At 49.4% G+C, this 13,707-nt stretch overlaps 5 protein-coding genes across 5 annotated transcripts; 3 read left to right on the top strand and 2 right to left on the bottom strand.

The window, feature by feature from the left end:
- Nucleotides 1-574: 574 nt before the first annotated feature.
- T069G_09183 (ATPase family associated with various cellular activities (AAA) domain-containing protein) lies at nucleotides 575-1,975 on the top strand (the record flags this gene model as incomplete). Its single annotated transcript, XM_056176393.1, has 2 exons — nucleotides 575-1,269; nucleotides 1,330-1,975. 2 exons carry the CDS (start codon nucleotides 575-577, stop codon nucleotides 1,973-1,975), a joined length of 1,341 nt encoding a protein of 446 aa, XP_056024871.1.
- Nucleotides 1,976-2,632: 657 nt separating this feature from the next.
- On the bottom strand, nucleotides 2,633-3,734 carry T069G_09182 (hemolysin-III related domain-containing protein; the record flags this gene model as incomplete). The annotated part of the gene is made up of 3 exons (XM_056176392.1): nucleotides 2,633-2,803; nucleotides 2,865-3,095; nucleotides 3,189-3,734. 3 exons carry the CDS (start codon nucleotides 3,732-3,734, stop codon nucleotides 2,633-2,635), a joined length of 948 nt encoding a protein of 315 aa, XP_056024870.1.
- A 913-nt stretch (nucleotides 3,735-4,647) lies between these two features.
- Nucleotides 4,648-7,644, top strand: T069G_09181 (subtilase family domain-containing protein; the record flags this gene model as incomplete). Its single annotated transcript, XM_056176391.1, has 5 exons — nucleotides 4,648-4,893; nucleotides 4,962-5,395; nucleotides 5,447-6,553; nucleotides 6,606-6,963; nucleotides 7,024-7,644. 5 exons carry the CDS (start codon nucleotides 4,648-4,650, stop codon nucleotides 7,642-7,644), a joined length of 2,766 nt encoding a protein of 921 aa, XP_056024869.1.
- An 89-nt stretch (nucleotides 7,645-7,733) lies between these two features.
- On the bottom strand, nucleotides 7,734-8,564 carry T069G_09180 (uncharacterized protein; the record flags this gene model as incomplete). The annotated part of the gene is made up of 1 exon (XM_056176390.1): nucleotides 7,734-8,564. The coding sequence occupies one exon, from the start codon at nucleotides 8,562-8,564 to the stop codon at nucleotides 7,734-7,736; it is 831 nt and encodes a 276-aa protein (XP_056024868.1).
- A 1,352-nt stretch (nucleotides 8,565-9,916) lies between these two features.
- T069G_09179 (ankyrin repeats (3 copies) domain-containing protein) lies at nucleotides 9,917-13,489 on the top strand (the record flags this gene model as incomplete). The annotated part of the gene is made up of 4 exons (XM_056176389.1): nucleotides 9,917-10,226; nucleotides 10,301-11,078; nucleotides 11,131-12,696; nucleotides 12,895-13,489. 4 exons carry the CDS (start codon nucleotides 9,917-9,919, stop codon nucleotides 13,487-13,489), a joined length of 3,249 nt encoding a protein of 1,082 aa, XP_056024867.1.
- Between the last annotated feature and the right edge of the window lie 218 nt (nucleotides 13,490-13,707).

The raw sequence follows: 13,707 nt of genomic DNA, 5'->3' as shown, positions 1-13,707 counted from the left end.
AAAGAAAGAGTTGTCAGTCAAAAGATGACAAAAAAAGACATTTCCAATTCCGGATAACGCATTGGGGCATCTTGCTCCCGGCAGGGCTTGAACCTGCGACCTTCGCATTACCAAGGCTAGACGGTTAAATCCAGTATTAGTACGAAGCTCTAACCAACTGAGCTACGGAAGCGCATCCGATTTAGGAAATTATCGGGTTCGAAGCCGAGAGGCTCCGAATTATTGAACACTGGGATCATTATTACCATTGATATAAGACATCCTTCATGTTCTGTTTTCACAAGAGTGTACCACCTCAGGTAGTTTCCTCTCATATTCTCATTGCGCAATGCTGGAGACTTAATCATCTACATACATCATCAGCCTTTCATTAATTTTATTTAATTCTAGCCCGAATATCTTATCTCATCATGACCAGAGAAGTCTTCGTTCTCCCTTAGAGATATTCGCAGGGTGGCAAATTCGTGCAGATTCGCACCTTTTAGCACCGTGCTGCTTAGTCATCCCGAATATCGAAGACTTCTTTTCTGGTCATCGAGATTTAACAAATGTTCCATCTCAGCCAGGTTTCGGCATGTCTACTTCACCATCGCCTGCATCAGTGCTAAACTTCAATGCGCTCTTCGATAATCCTCTGTTCGCCGGAGGTATCGGCCTCGCCTCCTTAGGCGCTGCCGCAGCGTTTGCCCGCAAAGGATCAATTGTCGTCCTCGGAGCTGCTCGCCGCCGGCTTCTTGTCAATGTCGAGATAAGCAAACAAGATCCGGCATATCCCTGGATCCTCGCATGGCTGTCACAGCCTCGTGAGACGCCGGGCTTTATTGCCTCGCGGCTCACAAGAATTCACAACCTGTCAGTGGCGACTGCGACAGCTTCAAGAGGACCAGGAGCAGGCGGGCCTATCAACGCTCATTTCTTTCTTCAGCCTGGATATGGACGCCACATTGTCAAGTTTGGCAAGGCTTTCATTTCGGTCAACAGGGAGAAGCACAACACGGCGAACATGAATACCGGAGAGCCGCATGAGATTGTCCAGTTAACCACCCTCTGGGCGCATCGACATGTGTTTGAAGACCTCTTTAGAGAGGCGCACCAATTAGCCGCGAAGGCTAACGAAGGAAAGACGGTAGTTTACTCTGCGCGCGGACTTGAATGGAGTCCACTTGGAGACCCTCGAAAGAAGAGGCCGCTCGGCTCAGTCATATTGGACGAGGGGATCAAGGAGAGCATAGTTGGCGATGTCAAAGATTTCTTGACAAGGCAACAGTGGTATGTCGATCGAGGCATTCCTTACCGGAGAGGATACCTTTTGTTTGGACCCCCAGGAAGTGGCAAAAGTTCTTTCATCCAAGCGTTGGCGGGAGAGCTTGACTTCAGCGTTGCCATGATCAACCTAAGCGAAATGGGCATGACAGATGATAAATTGGCATACCTCCTCACAAAACTGCCCAAGAGAAGTCTGCTTCTGTTGGAAGATGCAGATGCCGCCTTTGTCAACCGCCGACAGCGAGACACGGATGGATACAGCGGTGCCAATGTCACCTTCTCAGGTCTTCTCAACGCCCTGGACGGTGTTGCAGCTGGAGAAGAGCGCATCGCATTCCTTACGACCAACCACATTGAGCGCCTAGATCCTGCGTTGATCCGGCCAGGCCGAGTGGACATGATGCTCAAAATTGGCGAGGCCACAAGGTACCAAGCTACACAGATGTGGGATCGCTTTTATGGCGATGTTGACCAGGACCACTCTGGTCGGGCACGGTTCTTGGAACGACTGGAAGAGCTCGGCTTATTTGGGCAATACAAGGATGGGCAAGCTTCTAATCGGCACACAAGCGCTGCTGCTATTCAAGGATTGTTCCTGTTCAACAAGAACGATATGAAAGGTGCCATCGACATGGCTGAGGGTCTGATTCCAAGGAAATTTGAGGCTGAAGACCCAACTCCTGACGGAGCTATCAAGACACCAGTCTGAGAATAGTGTGGCAGGAGACTATTTGTATAATAATCATGTATATTATGTTGAAGGATACCCGGTTAGACAAAAAAATATTATGATGATGGCTTGGACCATTTAGGCCGTGCATCGAATTTGTTGAACAATGTGGCGATTGACCTATTTCAACTCTTTGCTTGGAAATAAGAACACGGCGCTGCAACGTAGGTTGAGACAAGAATATGTTGTCCGAGGCAAGCCAATTGACCGGGTGTGTCGAAGTAGTCTAGAGACAAGGCTTCTCAATGATCAACTGCTGAAGACCAAAGCGTTGTCTAACATGCACTCAGGAATTGTTGTAATCGAATAACAAATTTGCTTATATTGAACTCTTCTATCTCATCCAATTTTTTACCCTTTTTGCCCTCGCCCAGTGTCAGTGTCACGGGGCGTCCAAAACTTTCACCAGCGCAATCCAATCAGGATTGACATAATTTTTGACATCCCAAGAGACCGTATGGTATATAATACAGCATAAATACCAAACACAAAGTGGGTATTCAATGCTTTCCCCCGCAGACAGAGAATCCTGCCTGTTCTTATCCTTAGATCTAATAGGGGAATATCTATGCAAGTCCTTGCTACTTGCCCAGCCTGAGCCAGAGCAATCCAGCATTCTATACAGCTTCGATTTGCTTAGTGAAGACCTTGAAGTTGACACACATCCAAGGTATGACAGGTTGTGAAACCTTGCAGCAGAGCGGTCACATGTGAGTACATTGCGCATAAGATGGCGACATGAAAGAGCTGGTGTCCGCTTCCAAAGATATCAAATGTACCTGGCGACAAACGCTCCGGAATTCGGAACTGCAGACGATTCGTTAGTATGAATTCTCATCCTTCGGTGAGGTGAGCGTGCGAGACATACCCCGTAAAGGCTGACTCCAGTGCCATAGAAGGTAAGCTCGACCAAGTACCATTTCATTCCAGAGTATTGGAGCATGTATTCAAGGCCGTATCGTTGGACTCCATGTAGCAGTGGGATGAACGATGAAGCGCCAAAGACAACAAAGGCACCCACTTTCACTTTCCGCCAGCGCGGCGTTTTAAGAATGGGGTTCGAGATGAGAACACCGGTGATTGTGCCCGTGGATAAGATCTGAAACTCATGTTAGCGTGCTAATTATTGGATGTTTATCCCAGCTGCCGGGTGAGTGAGTATGAGCGGCGATGGTCGCTCGGAGAGACTGACAATACCCCAATGCAGTTTTTGCAAGTCCGCTTCGCAGAAAAACACATAGAAGATGCCAGATGAGAACGTGCCCACTGTGACAATGACAATACCAAGCAAATCCATTCCATGCCAGAACAGGTCTACGCGATGCGAGTGAGGCTGTATCAGGTGGTAAAGCGAGCTCAAGATTAAACAAATCTCCGCACACCAAAAGTAGACTCCAAACGCCGCATAGTCCATGGACGAGACATTGAGAAATTGAGGCTGGGACAACACCCGAAGAACGAGAGGTGCCAAGATCGGTAGGATCAGAGCCCCGATCAGATGAGTGTACACATTGCAAGTCTCGTTGTGCAAAAAGGTCAGGCTGGCAAGGACTTCCAGATAGTCTCCGTTTTCTGGCCGATACCCGCTGAGGATATACTTGTTGTCAAACTGCCAGTCAGCAACCTCGTTCCACGATACGGTTCGCGATTTTTTGGCCTTTGGCTGATTTGCGGGGTTGTTCGTGCTGTTCATGCTGACTTGCGGCACCTGTCGTTTCTTGAGTTGTGTTTCTGACATGATTCTTCTCACGAGAAGTCAGAGCCGCGCTGACTGACGATGAAGCACAAGACCACCAATACCAGGTGCTAGACTTTTAAATAAATGGCAGGGGGGGGGGGGGGGGGGGGGTCATATAAATGTCACAAAAGACGGTAAAAGTGTGATGCAACAGCAAATAGCGAGGCACGGACGCGCGAGGCTCCCAACAAACTGGTTGTCGACGTGTTTCAGCGCAGAGAGTGTGTGGCTTGGAATCATTTATCAGGCAACTTGAACCAATTATTACAGGCGCACATAATAGTTTCACTTCTCATCTTTCAACTACGCTGAGTTGCCAATGGAGGTCATTGGGAGGCCAAGCAGAGCAGGGAATGCGTGCCTTCGCGCCTATGACCACACGCAAGTGGACACATGGCCCCCAACATACATGTACAGTAGCCGCCTCAGCTTTGAGATGGAGGGTCGGCTGTCTGTTCGGTTTTCAAGTTCTCATTCCCATGCAGTACCTGCTTGGTACCGCTGTGCTCAGGTTACAGCGGGTGGCTCCATCGAATATGCTCGTTCATATCCACAATTCCCAGCTTACTCCCTTGTAAGTGCAGTAGCTGAGCCTCAAGGGACATGGACTGAGGAAACTGACCTGTCAGAAGGCGTGGGCTAAAGACACACGGCTGGCGTGCTCATAGGCGGGAGGATCTGCACGCTGGGTTCATCACGGCTTTGGGTGCGTATTCAGTATAGTACAAGCAGTTGAAGTTGAACACAGCCCGAGGCGAGGCGAGGGGGTTCTATCCTTGCATCCATACAATGGCGGCGATTACCTGATCAGCTCAAGGTGCGATACCTATAACATTTTCTTGCAGCCTTACACGGCACACCTGATTTGTGTCTTAGTGACATCGCGGAATCTGCGAATTTTCGACGTATAATTATGAATGTGATTGGGGACCTCGGTCTGTTCAAGGCCGCGTGCGATTATTTCTCTCGAAAACCACCGGAAAAACCAGCGGAGCCCGTATCATTAAAATCACAAACACTCGCAGCCTGGGTACGCGCAGATGCATTTCTGCAGAGCGACGCCAATGAATCCGACGAGCCTGAGCCTGAGGACATCGCAAGAGCGCTGCGCGTATTTGAACAGTATGTCCAATATAGCTCAGATGGGAAATCGGATTCTGTAAGTGATCCTGCTATACGGCAAGCTTCAGTCTTTTCGGCCACTCACCTCCAGCTCGCTAACACAAGCTTACGGAGCAGGGTTTACGCCAGGATGTGTCGTATCCCAAGCTTCACGCGATGATTTCCAACCCGAACACTCCCATTCGTACCAGTAAACGGAAACGAGAAAGTGACGCCGTCCTTGAGGAATTTTCGAACTTGGACCGGGGGGCAAAGATGCGCCGAGTTCTACCTCCTCGCGAAGACCCGAATGCCATCGACAATTTTGACAAAGACCCCGATGCTGATTTCGCCGTGCGCATGAGGAAGCATCTAGTGTCCTTGGACAATGCGTTGCGGCAGCACTGGGTATGCGTTTGCCAGAGATGCTCAGGGTTGAGCGTGAGACTTTCGCTGCCACAGCAGAACAAAGATTTCAACGTTGAGACGAGCTTCGAAGTGTTTTTCGGCGTGCGGGCTCCAGGTGAAACTGCATTGCAAGAAGCAAAAATAACGATCAAGTGAGCTTTGTGCAGCTTCGTTCAATGACTTCTACTGACATTCCGCGGTAGAGACATACACAACAGCAGGATGAGAAGCGCGTCTGAGCCCGTAGTTAGCACCACGCCCGAATTTGTCCACCTATGCCAAAGCATTACAGAGTCGCTCGGTCAGCAAAACTGCTTGCACTTGGCTCTTGAGGGTGGGATATTTCAGAGGCTTCGTCCGCAGCCAAAGACTTTTGGCGGCGATCAAATGTCGCGAACGGTATCTTTGTCGGCTCTGTTCCAGCGTCAGCAAGAATTACGTGGTAAATCTGCATTACCACTCAAGGGGAAGCGAATATTAGCTGTCACACTAGCTGCTGCGCTGCTCCCATTCTTGGAGACGCCGTGGATACAGCCTTCCTTCAATCACTCACATATTCTATTTGTTGATCCACTGGAGGATGGACAACTCCCCGACATCACGAAGCCCTTTCTGGCCATGGAACACGTTCCGATCATCGCAGCCGGCAGGGCAGCTAATGGAGTCAATGCTGACAGCTCTAAACACAATGTTCATCCCAATGCGAGTGTGCTAGCGCTAGGTATACTCTTGTGTGAGCTTCACTATTGCACACCTATAGAGTTGATGGGAGATGACCCGCACGGGACCAGGAACGTCAATTCCGATTATTATACCTGCCTTAAATTGCTCAACAATCTAGAAGCTGACGCCGGCAGAGATTACTTTCTCGCCACGAGAGCATGCCTGCGGTGGGAGTACCTCCCTCCTGGACAGGATGCCGCCTTTGAATCTGACGACGTTCAGCGGCTCTTCTATCAAAACGTCATTAAACGACTCGAAGCTGAGATATTCAAGTCATGGGGTCTTCGAATGGAGAACTTGGGCTCACTTGATCCTCAACAAAATCAGCTCTGCTGGGGTCCCTTTGGTCAAGAAGTTGTCCGTCATGAAACAGCCAAGGTCGAGATCTCTGACAACGGATCACGGGCAATCCCATATCGTTCGATGTCTGACGCCACACCCGCGGCCTACACAACTCTCGCGCCCGATACGGTACCACGAGCGACGGGGTCGCGACAACCTTCTCCAAACCCCCAATTTCGTGCACAGCTCGTCGAGAAGAGTCTGTACTTTTTTGACGCAAGTCACCAGGCGGGCAATGGACAAGAGTAAAGTGTTTCCATAGCATTATAAAGCTTCGCCATACTAATGATTCGCTAGGAGTCCGCTTTCGATACAATGGATGGACAACCTTCTCGCCTCGATTTATACCCACGTTGATCCTTTCGACGCCTTTGAGCCTGGTACCAGAACGTTCGAGCCCGTGCGAATAGCCATCTTGGATTCTGGATGGGACCCTGAAAATCCACTTCTAATGACCGACCAGGGACAAGATCCACGAATCAGGAACTGGCAAAGTTTTGTGAGCGGAAAAGAAAATGATACTCGAGACGAGATCGGGCACGGCACTCATGCTCTTGGACTTCTGCTCAAAGTTGCCACATGCGCTGAGGTCTACGTCGCCAGAGTTGCAGGTCGCGAGACTCTAGATCGTGGCACTTACGATGACATTGCAAAGGTAAGGCTGGCTGCATGACAGAACATACTCTTTTTTAGACGAAGCTAATTGTTTGTGTAGGCCATTGAGCACGCAGTTGATGTGTGGAATGTGGATATTATATCAATGTCATTCGGGATTCGGGAATACAACAAGCCTATGCAAGTGGCCATATCTAAGGCACTAGCCAATCAGACACTGCTCTTCGCCGCGGCATCGAATGACGGAGCAAATCTTGGGCGAGCTTTTCCGGCCAAATATCCCAGCGTCTTTTGCATTCACTCAACGGATGGAAACGGCAATCCCTCCACGTTCAACCCAACAGCAGATGACAAAGATGTCAACTTCAGCTTACTAGGAGAGAATGTCTCTTCTCACTGGCCAATTGGCAAGAATGGCCATTTTGAACATGTCAATGTCATGTCAGGCACATCAGTCGCGACACCGATTGCCGCTGGGCTTGCCGCATCGATCCTATCTTTTGTCCGGCAGCAGGAACAACACATGCCTCCGGGAGGTGACCTGCTAGGGCCGTGGCTGAAAGACGTCCATTCAATGGATGAGGTTTTGAAGAGTATGGTTAAGCAGAGGAGAGGGCAAGGTTATGACTACATCACGCCTCATACACTCTTTGATAGGAAGTCGACAAGGGAGGAGGTTTACAACAAGATTAAGAGTATCAGAAAACACTTGTATGACTAGAAACGTAATAACGATACACTCCACTTCCAACAATATACCCAATTCATGAGATCTCAAGTATGATTCGATTTATTTTTATTCTTTTATCTTTAAGCAGGGACGCAATAGACAATGCCGTTCTCGGCCACATCGGGAACGGCTATCGCGGTCTTGATATCAGACCCATCTACATCCTCCACCAGAACAGATATACCATCATCCTTTTCATCGCCAATAGCCAAAAAGGCGCCCTTGTTATACTCTTCAACGGCGAGTTTCCGCCCAAACTTGAGCCTCTTGACACGGAAGGCAAACACAAATTCAGATTCACGGTTAATCTCAGTCTCATCATCATTCGTGCTGTTCCAACGACCCTTTGGGCCAAAAGTTGTAGCCAGCGCAGGCACATCAATACCAATGTTCCCAGAGACCTTTGTGCTCTGCGAAGTCGAGTACTTGATTCTCGCGCCTTTGACGAGCTTCATGCCCGTGACGAGGTAGAGCGAGACACTGGGTGCGAATTTTTGCTTGGGCTCCCTCAGCCATGTCTGTATGGTGGGTGCCTTGACAGCTTCTTGCACATACTCTTGTGTCGGCTCAAACGCCAAAGTCGTCACCGTATCAAACGCAAAGATACTCTTCGTCTTGTTCGAGTGTGCAACGTTGACTTCGGGACCGACGGGCAACCCGCCGGAAGCCAGCTGTAAGAACTGTGCGTAAACACCCAAACCGACGCCCTTTTCGGTTGAAACGGTCTTCTTCCAGTCCGTCTCTACAACAGGCGGGAACGCGTCAGCAACGGCGACGGTTTTGGCTCTATTCAGAGGGTATTGCGGGGATGACGTGGAGCGAATTATAGAACCGAGGCATAACGGACCGGTGGGTGGCGGATGGATGAAGTCAGACGTCGGACATAGGAAATACGTCTTTGTAAAGGCCATGGCTCAAGGGTTCGGTTGAGACGTTGCAAGGGTTTCCTTAGGGTTTTCAAGCTGTCCAACTTCCTATTTACTTGACAAGTTTCCAGGTTATATGTAAGTACCAGGACTCCCAACTACTAAGTATTAGCAGGTATTGCCTAACCAAACGCTACATAATGACTGCAGTAGTCTAGCCGCAAGGTGTGGAGTGAAAGAGGCTCAACAACTCTCCATGTGTTTGGATAGCTTGGACAACGACGTAGTTATATCTGTAGTTGGGATAGTTCTTACAATATAGGCCCCAGTAAGAGAGGAAATAGTGAGGCTTCCTGGTGATCCTTCTGTGGCGTCAGAGTTGCGGACTAGGCTAGCAACCTGTCCTTGCCCCTGTCCCTGCTCTAATCCTGGTAACTCAAGAACGCCTCCGGCCACGTTGATTCGATGGCGAAATGTGAACAAGCCGGACCGCGGGACCAACCGAACTATCGCGCGCCTTCTCTATCATACGACTACACATATGCAAAGTCTCGCATATGCCTACTAAGCTGGGTAAGTGGGCTGGGAGCCTTGTTGCACTTGTTGCATTCACGCCCCCTTTGATTTTGGTTTTCCGTGTCAATCCAAACCACGAAGACGTGACCCATAGTATCCATCCTTGAATGGCTCTTCAGACCCCAAAATATCATGGAATGGAAAACAGGAATGTACTGTACTTTTTATCATTTTGCACTTGTCACACGGATAAACCCCCTTGCTCGGCGCAAGCTACATTTCTAGTACCACGCATTGATGATCCTTCATGCCGCTAACCGGTAAAGCCTCTGTCTGTTCGTAAGCGATTTGACACACGAACAAGGGCTCTACATGTTTCGTGCTTTGACCTTTCCTCTGAAACACCCGCAAAAAAGATCTTGGGGTCAAAGTTGATGCCAGTGCTCAGCGGGGCAAGTGTTTCTAGACAAAGACGACGGACTGAGAGAGCAGCGAGAGATTACGATTAAACGAGAATCGCAAGCCAATTGGCATGGATGTCAGTCGCTAAATGTCACTGGCGTAGCCGCTACTCAATTACGTCCATGCCCTTTGTCAGATTGTCACGGCGGTAATATGTACCCTTTGTGCCGCTACTGTACGGCATACATTAGCTGAGGTTGGGCACAATTTGGCATTGACAATACAATACAATACAACACACATCCATCATCACATTCTCTGACACCTTGAGAGATTCATACGACGTTATTAATCCCCATCTCATTGTTCACGACATTTGGCGGCCTCTTTCTACGTAAAGACGGGCATCAGCTCCCTGCATCTTCATATTTGGCGCAATCACGAAGACTGGCCGACCGCATGTATCGAACTTTTTCGCCATGAGAGGTCTAGATCGCATGGAAGATGATCTTGTAGAAGATGTCTTTCTCCAAGAGGGCCTGCGCCCGACCATCGCAGAACACGCAGCGCAATGCAACTCGCTCTTCCGTAAATACATGGTTCTGCCAGACATTGTGCCGGATCCTACTGTCATGGACGACCAGCTGGCGCGCTTTACACTCTGGACATCAAATATGGACGTCTATGGACCGCTCAATGTTTCGTTGGACTACAGACTCCGATTCAGTCCCACAGTTGTAGACATTATACATCAGCTCCTAGACGTCATTTGCGATACTTTGGCATCCTGTAAGTTACTCAACGCACCAATTCGATCGGGCTCAACATCAAGGATTCTATGCTAATGGGAAATGCGACAACAGTGAAGCCGATCAACAACGACCCGCCCCCGCAGACTCCAAGCAGAAAACGACAGCGTATATCAGAATACAGCGATTCGAAACTCACGAGGAGGGACGACGACGACGCAAGCGACTCAGACAGCGACGTGGATCAAGCAGAAGAGAACTTTTCGAAAATCACCGACACAATCGGCGGGACAGTGTCACGACTCTTTCGCCTATCCAATGCCGTACGAAAGTCCGCAAAGACTAACCGGGCTCTGAAAATTGAAAGATATACGGACGATAAAGAGGCGAACGAAAAGATAGAGGAATTAACCCGCTACACAGACTGCTACATCAAATTCCGGTTTCCTATGGCTCCTGATTCCCTTCGCTTGGCAATGATGGAAGCCAATGCGCTCCGACTTCGACGACTGTATTATCAGCGATCTCACCGAAGGCGCATCGACTTGACGGTTCAGAATCCTCAAACTAAACCGCCTGAAGTTCAATTGCCCAAGATCAAGGAGAGTGCTCCGGCTGTACATTTTGCTCCGAGTGCGTTACCAAAGCCTGCGACCACCAACAGAACATCGGGACAAGGTGGTGCCCCGGTGGTGCCGGTAACGACTGCAACAACTGCTCGACAGACTGCTGTTGGAGCTTTATTAGCCAAGTCCGTAACTGAGGTTCCTCGGGCTAAATCGGTTCTGGTGAACAACAAATTGTCGTTCCCTCCATTACCCTCAACACCGGAGTGCCCATACTGCGGCGTTATTATTGAGTTTAAGAACTCTAACAAGACAATGATGTGGAAGTAAGCAGCCGATGACTATTCTCGTGATAACACAATAGCTAACCTGCTCTAGCAACCATGTCATCGGAGATCTGGAACCTTTCATTTGTGTTTTCCCACACTGTTTAGAGGCAGGTCATAACAAGACCGGCCCGCTCACATTTGAATCATCGAAAGCGTGGATCGGCCACATGCAGAACGCTCACGGACATACATGGGAGTGCAGGGCCCCTTCTCACCCTCCCAGAACCTTTGATCAGGAGCTCGACTATCAGAAGCATTCAATCGAAGAGCATGACGTGCCTAAAGAACTTGCCGGGATGCTCAGCAGCGCAGCACAAAGACCAGCCCTTAATAAGTTGCTGGAGTGCCCATTTGGCGACGACTTTCAACCCCCAGAAAAAGCCGAATCTAGTGCCGTCTTCTCAAGTGATGCTCTCCAGTTGCACGTCGCTGCTCATATAAAAGAGATTGCGTTGCTTACATTGCAAAAACTGCCTAGCGATGATGATGCTAAAAGCATCAAAAGCGACGAAGGATCAGAAGATGATGGGCAGGGGTTTGCAAACGTTCGCAGATCCATGTACAGTTTACTGGATGACGAAAAACTAGACTTCCAGCATGACAACTCTGAAGTTGCAGATGTCACTGGGGACCCCCGTGAAGAAGATATCAGGGCATCGGTATCAGGACTCGACTTGGAGGACAAAGACGAGTCAGGCATGACGAAGCTTCATCGCGCGGTACAGGCTGGCGACCAGGACTTGGTTGAATCCCTGATCAAAGAAGGCGCGAATTGGAGCAGCAGAGACAATAGCGGCAGGACCGCGCTGTGGTATTCTCCCCTAGGAAGGCATCAAAGTGTTCATGTAATTTTTCTGCTGCTCCTGGGCGCAGGCGGTAAAGCCATCCTGAATCTAGAAGATGATAATGGCCAAACATTGGTGCATCACTATGCAGGGTTGGGCCACGAGGAAGCCGTTCAGATCTTGGTCGACATCGGCGCTGATATAAGCATCACTGACAGATATGGATTTTCTCCGCTCCTCTGGGCTGTGGTTGCCGGGAATGAAGCAGTCGTCATCCATTTACTCCACGCAGGCGCAGATGTCAATTTCATAAGTGGCGATGGAAGGTCTGTGCTGACTTGGGCAGCCGGTCTGGGCAGATATAGCATTGCTTTGAGGCTTCTGGACCAATATACTGGCATGTCTAAGACTCAAGATTCGCTGGGTGTGCCACTGGAAGAAGCAGCAGCTTCTGGTAGCCTCGACATTGTAAAATTGCTCCTCGAACATGGTGGGGATCCAAATTATCGCGATCGCGATGGTTGGTCTGCAATACATTGGGCGGCAGAGGAGGGCTACTATGGAGTTGTCAAACTGTTGCTGGAGAAGGGGGCCAACGTCAACGCCGTCAGCTCCTATGGCACATCACCACTGCACTGTGCTGCAAATGGAGGAAATACTCATGTTGTGAGCTTGCTTCTTGAATATGGAGCCGACCCGCTCAAGTCAACATGTCATGGTTGGACTGCACTACATCACGCTGCATTCATGGGACATCCTGAGGTTGTCCAATTGCTTTTAGGAGACGACCGCGTAAGATCCAGTGTTTCTCAGCAGGATAACCATGGCTGGTCCGTTCTTCATCTAGCCGTTCATAATCGAGATCTGGCTACTATCAATGTTCTGATGGATAGCTCTCTCATTACAGAGCCTCGGGCCCTCTTTGATGAGAGCGGCCTCACTGCAGAAGAATGGCTGGATCTTGGGCCAGCAAGTCATACCTACAAAGCGACCAGTAACTTGGCTTTTAGCAAGTCACGCTGTTGCAGGGCGGCCACAGGGTTACGACAAGCTGTTGTCATAGGCAACATTCCTATAATTAGACTCTTCATCAAAGACGCTTCTCATGTTAATAGGAGGGATTCTGGAAGAAGGACTGCACTCTACTACGCTGCAAAGAAGCGCATGCTTCCCATCATAGATCTGCTTCTCAACAGCGGTGCCGATCCCAACATCCTCCCTCAAGGACGCAAGACCTGGGAAGAATTTATCTCAGATAAAGATGTTTTACAAAGGCTTCACCAAGCTGGATACCAAAGACAAGATACTGACCCCGAGTTGGAGGGCCAGATCCGACGCGCACTTAGACCCAAGGGTCAGTTCTCTATTCCGGATCGAACAGTCTCATTCGCACCGGAAGTCGAGTCAGTCACGCCAATGTCGTGGCGGCCTACCTTCCCTACTGAGCCAGAACAATCGTCCTCATCTGTCCCGGTTTCGTCAACGACATCTGTTCCGGATCATTCAGCTTCAAGTACGCCGGTGGAATCGCCGGCGCCTGCACCGCAGACAAATGACAATAAGCGCAAATCGAGGACGGTCCGGTCGCGCGCAACGGGCTTTTGGAAACGGCTGATAGGATAGCACGTTCATCTCGTAGAGGAGAGATTGTTTTAAAATATATGTACTTTTAGCTATAATTAAACCATCTGCAATGAGTGGAGCTTTATATGACTACTTGTGATTAATTGACGAAAACTAAACGATAGATACAGGTATCATTAACATAAAAGGACGCTCAAAAGTCGTATCAATCTGCCCAATAATACTCAAAATTGATTCCAAACGCAGACCCAGCTACA

Source organism: Trichoderma breve, chromosome 6 (genome assembly GCF_028502605.1).
Source record: "Trichoderma breve strain T069 chromosome 6, whole genome shotgun sequence".
Lineage (NCBI taxonomy): Eukaryota > Fungi > Ascomycota > Sordariomycetes > Hypocreales > Hypocreaceae > Trichoderma > Trichoderma breve.
The sequence above is the reverse complement of the archived record's forward strand: the minus strand, read 5'-3'. Positions and strand labels throughout refer to the sequence as shown.